General features: G+C 44.2%; 1 protein-coding gene across 1 annotated transcript; it reads right to left on the bottom strand.

The window, feature by feature from the left end:
* Nucleotides 1-415: 415 nt before the first annotated feature.
* phlda2 (pleckstrin homology-like domain, family A, member 2) lies at nt 416-2199 on the bottom strand. The gene is made up of 2 exons (XM_073049267.1): nt 1673-2199; nt 416-739 (listed from the first exon to the last, which is right to left on the bottom strand). The coding sequence occupies exon 1, from the start codon at nt 2094-2096 to the stop codon at nt 1686-1688; it is 411 nt and encodes a 136-aa protein (XP_072905368.1). The 5' UTR covers nt 2097-2199; the 3' UTR covers nt 416-739; nt 1673-1685.
* Between the last annotated feature and the right edge of the window lie 8959 nt (nt 2200-11158).

The following is an 11158-nucleotide window of genomic DNA, read 5'->3' as shown; positions in this document are numbered from 1 at the left end:
CATCTATATGATTGAGAGAAAGGAACTATATACGGTAGTCAGTTATTGCTCCCAGAAGGTTACTAATGCATGTCCAGTCTGTGGTCAGAGACCTCAAAGTTCTATATGCCTGGCCACATAACCCTCCCACCCAAACAGTGCAATCTGAGCCATGCTCATTTGCCAATGCGTTGGGATTGAAAGTACTCTTTGTTGGCTTTATAATCTCCTTCTAGGCAAGGGCAGCACATACTCCTCCCAGTCTAGTTTATGTGATCCAAACCCACCAATGTAGGTGTCTCTTACCTACCTCCTCCTCAGCGCAATTAGAGATGGACAATAAATGCTGTCTTTGCCAGTGATAACTATCCCTTATGAAATAGATCAAAAATCTAAACCCACCTTATGCAAATACAAAGACTAAAGAGACAGCAGATTGAGGTTCATTTTTATATTAAAAACTTTTAATAAATATGCAAAATTTAGATTACAAAATAATTTATAAGATGACGACGCAAGATAAATGTTCTTGGATTCTGCAACAGGTAAATAAATAAAGCAGATTTCCAGTCAACCCCACAGGCTCACTTCAGCCAGGTGTCAGGTCCTGAATGTCTGGGGCTGATTACAGCAGCTTGGGTCCTTCTGACAGCAGCAGCAGAGGACGAAACTGAAGTCACTTCAAATGGCTCTCAATCTCCTGGGTGTGTTCATCCACTGTTCACTTACTGATGTTTCTTCCACGATCAACATGACCAACCTAGACAAAGAGCATAGCTGATTAGTGACCAGAATATTTTCTAACAGTCAGTGTCACAGATTATTTTGAAGTGTTTGGTAAAGGTAGCTTTTACACTTGAGAGAAATCTTACAGAATTTTGTCAAGTCCTGAGATGAAAAAGTTTAACTTTTACGTTTGAGATTTTCATTCCAAACCTAGAATGTTCTAGACCATTCATTTATTTCATCATCTTACCTAACCCCAGGGCACTGACTCACACTGGTGAGTCATTCACATAGGGAGTGGGCAGACACCTCCCTGTAGATCTAATCGTTTGCAGGAATGAATCCAGGTGGTAAAGCTGTTAGGCGTGGGCGAAGCTCCAGAGTTCAACACGATCCTGCCCTTACCCAACATCCAGATACCACCCACACATTCTGCCAGGTGTGTGGTAGAAAAACCACCCAACAATCCCGGCCAGCTCTCCCGCCTCATCCCGTTCTGCCACGTTATAGTATCCTGGCGAACATTAGCTTTCCCCACCCGGGGTGTGCGCTGAACATTATCAGCTAGGTACTGAACCCAAAGTAAGGAGAAGCGTTGGGCCGACCTCCCGTTTAACTTGACCAGCCGCAGGCAGATGACAGAAAACGGGAGGTACTGACTCCCCCAACCCGGTAAGTGTACTCAAAAGCCCGCTTATCATGATCCCGGGATCCCATGCTCCCAGGAATTCTGACAGAACTTCTTTACAAACTTTTGAGACTGTCTAAAACAATCCTCAAAATCCGTCAGCTTTCTCTGCACTGGCCGATGACTTGAACTTCCCAGCACGCGGCAAGAAAGGAGGGAGTGTGTGTGTAATGGGAAGTACCGACCCTATCCCGGATGGATAACTTTAATGCCGACCTTCCCCGATCCCACGTTCGAATTAACAAGGCGACCGCGGGTAACGCTAGGCTACGTCCGTACCTGTGGAGTACGCCTAGGGAGCCCTTCCCAACAGCTTCTCTTGCTGGCCTACACTGAGCATCTCTGCGTCCTGTCGCGATCGGAAGCTCTGGATGGCTTTCTTGTTCTTGAACTCAATGACAGCCATGGTGATGGCCGCGTTCCAGCTGCCTTCCGCCAGGCACCTGAAGTCCATCTCTTTGTTGTCGGTGGTGACCACGGTGAAGTAGATGTATTTGCCCGTCCTTTCCACGCAGTCCACCGTCCGGATCTCCTGCAGACTCAGGTCCTTGCTCCGGGACCGCTTCTGGGAGTCCGGGTAGAGCTGGAGGCAGTCTTGGGTCAGCACGCAGTACTTCTTCTTCCAGAGCTGGAGCAGGTTATCGCCCCTCTTCTCCAGCACGCCTTCCTTCATCACCTGGGCACTATCCGCTGTCTTCCTCATCTTAAGAACTTTTAAGTTGAAGCCTTGCCGTAAAGAAGCTAGAACCGGCTCTCCGACTTCTCCCACAGCGGCAGCTCTCTGACTCCGGGCGCTGCCCGCTCTCGGGAGATAAAGGCTTCTGGCGCCCCTCCCATTTCCTGTCTCACTCAGCTGATGTCACCCAGCCTTTGAACAGGAGCTGGAGGAGGGGAGACTGTAATCGGACTCCACGCTCCTTACGGTAAAAGGATTCGTTTCTTCCCAAAGGATCTGATGCAAGCAATCTCTCTCTCTTTCCTCACGTCCTGTTGGCCCCACCAAGCGAAAAGGCTGCGGTCCCCGCCTACCCATGAAGGATCCGCTGTTTGGAAAAGGCGGATTTTTCTTCAAAGGGTGCCGTCGCCGAGTTCTGATTTGTTTAATCCATGGGGAAGCGGTGGCCAGACCCGGCTGCTGACTAAAACACCATGCAACCCTAACGAGGGTCGAGCGTTGCCGACCCCACCCCTCAGGATGAGCCTCTCTTGCCTGGTGTTGGCAGGGTGAAATATTTCAATATACTGGATGACATATATAAAGCAATTTGAAAAAAAAAACCTCTCCATATCTAGTAACTGAGAAACATGAAATACGGATTTTGTTCCAAATGGGGTCGTTTTAGTTTACAGACTCACTTACGGATAGTGGTTCCGTGGTGAATTAGTACAATGCAAGTGCCTGGAATTACTGCTTCACCAGATTGGAGTAAGAAGGTTAAAGAGGTCGACCGCATTCCACTCGCTGACAGGGAGCGGCGTCACACTAATACAGCCAGACTGGGCACATCGTGTAACAGACACTACCGTTTAAAATCATGGTGTTCCCTGACGCACTGTAGAAAACCTATCGTTTGGCGAGCGAAGGGATTTGAATGAGTTTGAGAGGAGATTGCTGAATGGCAACGATTGCTGGGGGAAAGTACAACATCATACAAGGAGTAAAAATAAATGGTGGGAATAATATACAAGGTTACAAAACATGAGAAACGAGATTTCTGAGTATGAAAGTCAGCTCTGAGAGACCATCAGCAGCGATAATCAAACCTTCAGGAACGCCCCAGAGGAAGAATATGGAGGAGCCAGAGTTAAACGGTACAACCAAAATAAAGTCTTTTTGTGCTTGTACCTGGGATATTATATCCAGATCTTGTTGGCCTGAACATCAGAATATTCAGGTTTATTGTATAAGAGAGAAAGGGGAAGCCAAACTGAAAGAGACAGTACAAGACACAGGCCCTTCCACCAACGAAGCCTATAGCAACCACCATACATAACTATATGATCTATATTCCCAATTCCCTGCTGTTCACGTGTCTGTCCAAATGCCAAAGCATTGCTCTGGTACCAGCTTCCACCACTTCCCCTGGCTGCATGTTCCAGTCACCATGTAAACAAAACCTGCTACACAAATCTCCTCAAAACTTTCCCCTCACATGTTAAACCTATCTCCCTAAGTATTTGACATTCCCTATCTACACTTTCACACAACCTCCATTGCTCAGGAAAAAATAATCCAAGTTTGTTCAGACAGTCCCTATAGCTAATACTCTGTAATCCGAACAACATTCTGGGGAGCCTCTCTAAGGCCTCCATGCAGCAAACAGAACTGCCCAAAATCCTCTGGATGTGGCTCAACCAATGTTTAATACAGCTGCAACATGATTTCTCAGCACTCTAAATGAAGAAGGTACACCTTCTTTATCATCCTTTCTACTTTCAAGGAGCTATGGACTTGCACCCCAATGTCACCCTGTGCTTCTAAACGTCTTCCATTATTTTATACTTTCCTCTTCACAGTGCAACACCTCACATTTGTCAGGATTAAATTTCTCTGTCTACATTTATAACTGGTCTATATTCTGCTGAAACTTTTGGCAACCTTCCTCAATATCTGTAGCTCCATCATTTTTTTGTGTTGTCTGCAAACTTACTCATGCGTGTACCTACCTTTTTGTCCAAATCATATACAGTATCACAAACAACAGTATGAGACATGAGCCTCTGCATCCAGCATATCATTCTTTGCAGTTTCCACCATTTTCAACAGGATCCAATCACTAATCTTTACCTCACCCCACTCTCTGCTTCCTGCAGGGATTGCTCTATCTATGATACATTTTTTCAGTTGACCCTCCCCACTGATCTCCCTCCCAGCACTTATCCCTGCAAGTGGAAGAAGTGCTACAACTGCCCATATGTCTCCATTCAGGGTTGCAAACAGTCCTTCCAGTGAGGCAACACTTCACCCGCGAGTCTGTCAGATTCATCTATTGTATCTGGCGCTCCCGTTGCTGCCTCCTTGAGGCTCAACGTAGATTGGGGGACCTCTTTGTCAAGCACTTTCGTTCTGTCTGCAACAAGCAGGATTTCCCAGTGGTCAACTATTTTAATTCCACTGCCCATGGCCTCCTCTACTGCCAATGTAAGGCCACTCTCAGGCTGGAGGAGTAACACGTCATGTTTCATCTGGGTAGCCTCCAAAGTGACAGCATGAACATTGATTTAACTAACTTCCATTAATTTCACCCTCCTTTCCCCCTCTCTTTTCCAAGACTTACCCAACAATGGTTGCTTCCAATCTACTCTCACCGACTCCTACCTAATGTTGAAATCAGTCTTTCTGCTGAGGTCCTTCCGTATCCTCATCCACAATGGTCTGGAAACTTAGTTATATATAACTCTTCCCAAAATGTTCTCCGATGGAAAAATAGTTCACCTCTCCAGGCTCACTTTTGAATACAAGGTCTAATATGACTCCTTTCCTGATCAGATTATCTACATATTGTGTCAAAAAACCCTCTTGGATACATCTAACAAATTCTGACCATCTAAATCTCTGGAACTAGGAAGTTTCCAATCAATACTACGGAATCTTAAAGGCACCTCTGCAACTAACCTGTTGCTTTTATGACCTCCCATGGAGGACATGCCTCAAAAAGGCAGCATCCATCATTAAGTACCCTCACCTCTCAGGATATACCCTCTTCTCATTGTTGCCACTAAGAAGGAAGTACAGCCGCCTGAAGACACACTCAACATTTTAGAAGCAGCTTCTTCCCCTCTGCCGTCAGGTTTCTGAATGGACAATGAAGCCATGAATGCTATCTCAGAATTTTTCCCTCTCTTTTTGCACTACTTATTGAAATTAATTTTCATTTTTATATATACTTCTTTTTGTAAATTATACTTTTTTTGTGTATTGCAACCTGGCAGGGTGGAGATATGTCTCTACAAAAAGAGGTGTAAGGCGCTTCTTCCTTCCACTAGCTGCAGGTCACCTTTGGGCAAGGTGTGGCACCTCCTCAGGCCCCCAATCTGGGTCAAGTGAAGTCATGATGGCAGATGGTCGTACGAGCAGCTGGTGCATATCACAAGTCCTGGTTATGTGATCACTGATGCCAGGCAGACAATCTCTGAAGTGTATTAATAATAGCTGGGGTCACCCGTCTTGTAAAGACACCGCCCAGATGAAGGCATTGACAAACAACTTCTGTAGAAAAATTTGCCAAGAACAATCATGGTCATAGAAAGACCATGATCACCTACATCATACAACACAGAACATAATGATGATGATTGCAATGTACTGTTGCCACATACCTGCCAAAGTGGTCTGTACACACCAGCTGTGCGGTGAAAAAGGCACAACAGCACCTCTTTCACCTCAGATGGTTGAAGAAGTTTGGTGTGAGTCCCCAAATCTTAAGAACTTTCTACAGGGGCACAATTGAGAGCATCCTGACTGGCTGCATCACTGCCTGGTACGGGAACTATACCTCCCTCAATCACAGGACTCAGCAGAGAGTGGTGCGGACAGACCAGCGCATCTGTAGATGTGAACTTACCACTATTCAGGACATTTACAAAGACAGGTGTGTAAAAAGGGCCCAAAGGATCATTGGGGACCTGAGTCACCCCAACCACAAACTGTTCCAGCTGCTACCATCTAGAAAACAATATCGCAACATAAAAGCCAGGACCAACAGGCTCTGGGACAGCTTCTTCCACCAGGCCATCAGACTGATTAATTCATGCTGACACAACTGTATTTCTGTGTTATATTGACTGTCCTGTTGTACATACTATTCATTATAAATTACTATAAATTGCATATTGCACATTTAGACGGAGACGTAACATAAAGATTTTTATTCCTCATGTATGTGAAGGATGTATGTAATAAAGTCAATTCAATTCAATTCACAAAACAACAAATTTCATGACATATGCCAGTGATATGAAACCTGATTCTTGTTCTGATTCCATAACCTGGCGACATTTCTTCATCCGTGGCCTCCATTGATTGTGGACGACCATGGGTACTGGCCTCTGGTAGTCACTGGGAGTGGCCTCTCCAGGGAAAGAGTTGATATGGAGATCCGTCTGTTGCCCATGCAGTGGGACCCCCTCTCCATACTGATGACAGGTCCAAAGGAACGATGAAAGTCGATACAGTTTGGTGCCAGCAGCATCGCAGGAGATGCCGTGCCGGTGCTGGGTACAGCAGCCAGCCACCTTCGGGGCTCCGACTCCGGATTTTTCCTCGGGGTTTACTCCCAAAGCCTTTACCGTGAGCGGGTAATAGTTGCAAGGCGGCAGAGGTTTGAAACCGGAGTTTTCCCTCTCCTAGATGAGCTACCATCCGTGGTTATCGAGTCCCATCTGCACGGAGCAACTGGTTTTAAGGTGCCAGTGGTCCACCTTTGCCCCTTCTCCTGTCAGTGAGAACAGCTCCACGGGGCATAAGAACTATGCCACATGTGAAGGCCAGCAGTTGGACTTGGTTGTCAGAGGCTGTTTGAGACGCACGCCATGAAGAGCATTTGCTTAGCAGTGGAAGCTCGTACCTACTGCCACCCTTTGGCTATGACTACCCTTGGAGCCAACATTTCTTAATCACCTGTTGGTTATTGAGATACCTTTACAATAATCCACTTTTCTTGTTCCTAAGCCCTACCCATATTGCTTCACTCAATGAGCTCTCCAGGATGTCCTCTCTAGGTGCTGCTGTGACATTCTCCATGATCTGTAGTGCAGCTCCATCACCTCTTTTACATCCCGTTCTGTTCTCTGGTCGAAGAAGTTAGAGTTGTCCATTCTAGAAAAGCGTTATTAAGGATTCAGAACAGGATAGATAAATTGAAACAAAAGCAGAAATTGCTGGAAGCAGTCAACAGATCAGGCAACATTTGAGGAAAATGAAACAGAATTAACATCTCAAACATCTGCAGTGTTTCTGATTCTTGACAGAGACTCTTACTCTTTTGGAGATTGCTACAGCTCTTAATCACAGCAAACAGACTCAAACTTAGAGCAAAAAGCAACACGCTTAATAGAGAGCCTGATGATATGCAAATATCTGTGAAAAGCAGATATATAACTAATAATTTCTTATAACCTTTAACACGAGTAAAACGAGTAACACGAGTAAAGTGCCTCCTGTTGTTTGTGGATGCTGCTTGCTGTTGAATCAGAAAAGAACAAGGCAAAAATTTTAAAATATTTTTGTTACAGGCCCCTGAATGAGAACATCCAGCATGCATATATTTTCTGGTTATATGTTACTTATACACTGTCATATAATGGGTATTAAAACTTAGAGTGTAAAATAATCTCTGACTCCCCAAATGATATAGCTAATGCCTTAATTCCTCTCCTTTATAAATATCCTATAAGATCTGTAATAACTTTCAATGCAAAAATGAAAATTGGGGTTTATTGCAGTCAGGTTCCTATTTAGGCATGTTGACAGGCTGAAGAACTGAAAGAAGTCTGAACTCTCCCAACTCAAAGTGCATCAAGTTTTAATTCCCTTTAGGTACAAAAAGTGACACTGGGTGATTAAATACAATTTCAATGGATACAATGCATGGTTCACTTAAATATTTTGGGTGTGGATAAATTGTTCCATGCAATTACACATTTACAATGGAAGCACATTTCAACAGAAGAACAACCCTGAATATTCGGACACCTTTACTGAGACTAGATATTTCACTCTGATATTTGGAAAGCTTCAGAGGACAAGAAAGCTTAGACATCTTCTTTAATCAAAATTTTGTGAAGTGTTGCTCACTTTGTACACAAATAATACAGGTATTAATGAAAGATTAATTGAACAAATGATTTTTGTGATACTGTGGCTAGTTTGGAACCTCCCATGATTTTATCCCAAGGTTGGAGACCCACTGCCCCTTTAGCTGTGATATTTATCTGTCCATGTTATAATGGTGCTAAGTTCAGGATGTTATACTTCCTCATGCCTGGTTCTAATGCATGTAACTTAATCTGTTGTTACTCAGTGTCTAAAACATCTCTCTAAAGTGTCCTCCCTCTGTGAGAACACCGGAAAGTACCTGGTAATTTCACAACTTGTAGGTTACATTTGAAAATTGTTCGAAGGCTGGTTCTTGCTTGTAATAGAGGTAATTAGACTTCACTATACTATAGCTCCATGCTTTCTAGTAGTTAGGTTGGGTTAATTACATTCATGTTTGGCCAATGAAGTTTTAAGAGATATTTTGGATGGGCCCTGTTAATGAAGTTGGGTTTGTAATGAATTGGTGCCTGTTTGACACATGCAGGAAGCTTGCAAGAGCAACACTACTGAAGGCTAACCTGTATCTCCAACGTATAGCGCTTGTGTACTTGGAATAAACTACCTCTTTAAAGAGTTTCTGTCCTGTTCCATAGGTTAGTTCCCAGCTCATAATCCAGGATTTTGACCCAGCTACAATGATGGTAGCGGTTGAGGGTTTGTTTGGGGAGCTGCTTGGCTTTGCCAATTTGAAGGCAGTAGAGAGAGTGGGCTCAGAGTGAGGGATGGGATGCCTTGTCCAGAATGGAGTTGAGCTTCCTGAGCAATGTAGAGGCTAGACCCAGATAGCTTTGTGCATTGTAGACAGTGGAAAGCCTTTGGGAAGTATGGTGAGTAACTAGACTCTGGTCTGCTCCTATTATTATGTTGCTGGTCCAGTGAAGTTTCTAGTCAACGGTGACATCCAGGATATTGATGGTGGGGGAGAGAGCAATGCTAATATGAATCTCAGAAGGTGCTTAGTCATGGAGTCATAGAAAACCACAGCACAGAAACAGGCCCTTCAGCCCATCTAGTCTACCTTTTAAACTGCCTACACCCATTGACCTGCACCAGGACCATAGCCGTTCATATCCCTACCATTCATGCACCTACCTTAACTCCTGTTAAATGTCAAAATCAAGCTTGCATGCTCCATTTGCACTGCTAGCTTGTTCCACACTCTCAAGACCCTCTGAGCGAAGCAATGTCCGTACTTTTATTTGTGAATTGTTGTATTGTAAATACATTAGCTGGCATGGTATTTTCTGGGAGGGCAGGTGAGCAGGTAAGATATAAAAGCAAAATGGAGGAAAATGTTATCAATTATGTATTCTGTATTGTGTCATTCCTTCAATAAAAATATATTTTAAAAAACTTTTCACCTTTCACCCTTAACCTATGATCTCTAGTAGTCCCACCCAACATCAGCGGGAAAAGCCTGCTTGCATTTGCCCAAACTATATCCCTCATAATTTTGTATACCTCTATCAAATCTCCTCCCAATTTTCTACATTCCAAGGCATGAAGTCCTAACCTATTCAATCTTTCAATAAAACTCAGGTCCTCCAGACCCAGCAATATCCTCCATACTCTTTCAACCTTATTTACATCTTTCCTGGAGGTAGAAGAGTAAAACTTGATAGTATACCCCAAATTAGACCTCATCAATTTCTTACACAACTTCACACAACATCCCATCTCCTGTACTCAGTATTTTGATTTATAAATGCCCATGTTCCAAAAGCCTTCTTTATGACCCTATCCACCTGTGACACCACTTTCAAAGAAATATGGACCTGTATTCCCAGATCCCTTTGTTCTGCTGCATTCCTCAGTGCCCAACTGTGTAGACAGTGGAACTGGAACTGTGTAAGACCTACCCTGGTTGGTGCTACCAAAGTACAATTCCTTGTACCTGTCTGCATTGAATTCCATCTGTCATTTTTCAGCCCATTTTTCCAGCTGATTTGGATCTCACTGCAAATCATGATAGCCTTCCTCACTATCCACTACACTCCCAATTTTGGTGTCATCTGCAAATTTGCTGATCCATTTAACCACATTAGCATCCGGATCATTGATATAGGTGACAAACAACTAAGGATCCAGCACCAATCCCAGCAGCACTCTTCTAGTCACAGGCCTGCAGTCAGAGTGGCAACCATTTACTACCACTCTCTGGCTTCTCCCACAGAGCCAATGTCTAATCTAATTTACCACCTGATCTTGAACGGCAAGCAACTGAACCTTCTTGATCAACCTCCCATATGGGACCTTGTCAAATGCCTTGGTAAAGTCGATGTAGACAACATCCACTGCCTTGCCTTCATCAACTTTCCTGGTAACTTCCTTGGAAAACTCTATAGAATTGGCTACACATGACCTTCCAGGCATGAAGCTGTGCTGACTATCTTTAGTCAATCCATGTCTATCCAAATACTTATAAATCTGGTCCCTTCGAATAACTTCCAATAACTTCCCCAGTGCTGATGTCAGGCTCACCAGCCTATAATTCTCTGAATTATTTTTAGAGCCTTTTTAAACAATGGAATAGCATAGGCTATCCTCCAATCCTCTGGTACTTCACCTGTCGCTAAGGATGATTTAGCACCTACCTCTCTGAACTCATTTTGCAGAACCTCATCACTGACCTACCCATGTCATTGGTACCTACATGGGCTATGACTTCTGGCTGTTACCTTCCCACAAGAATGCTGAGGACTCGACCTGAGATGTCCCAGACCCTGACACCCGGGAAGCACACACCTTCTGGGAATCTTGTTCTCATCCAGAGAACCTTGTTTCTGTTCCTCTAACCAGCAAATCCCCTATCACCACAGCTCGCCTCATTTCCCCTCTTCCGTCTGTGTCACAGTGCCAGAGTTCTGATGCCTGTGACTTTCCTCTGCTAGGTCACATCCTACCCCACCCTCCACCCCCCCACAATGGTATCCAAAGTGGTATAC

This window comes from Hemitrygon akajei, chromosome 6 (genome assembly GCF_048418815.1).
Source record: "Hemitrygon akajei chromosome 6, sHemAka1.3, whole genome shotgun sequence".
Lineage (NCBI taxonomy): Eukaryota > Metazoa > Chordata > Chondrichthyes > Myliobatiformes > Dasyatidae > Hemitrygon > Hemitrygon akajei.
This window is presented reverse-complemented; position numbering and strand designations above follow the sequence as displayed.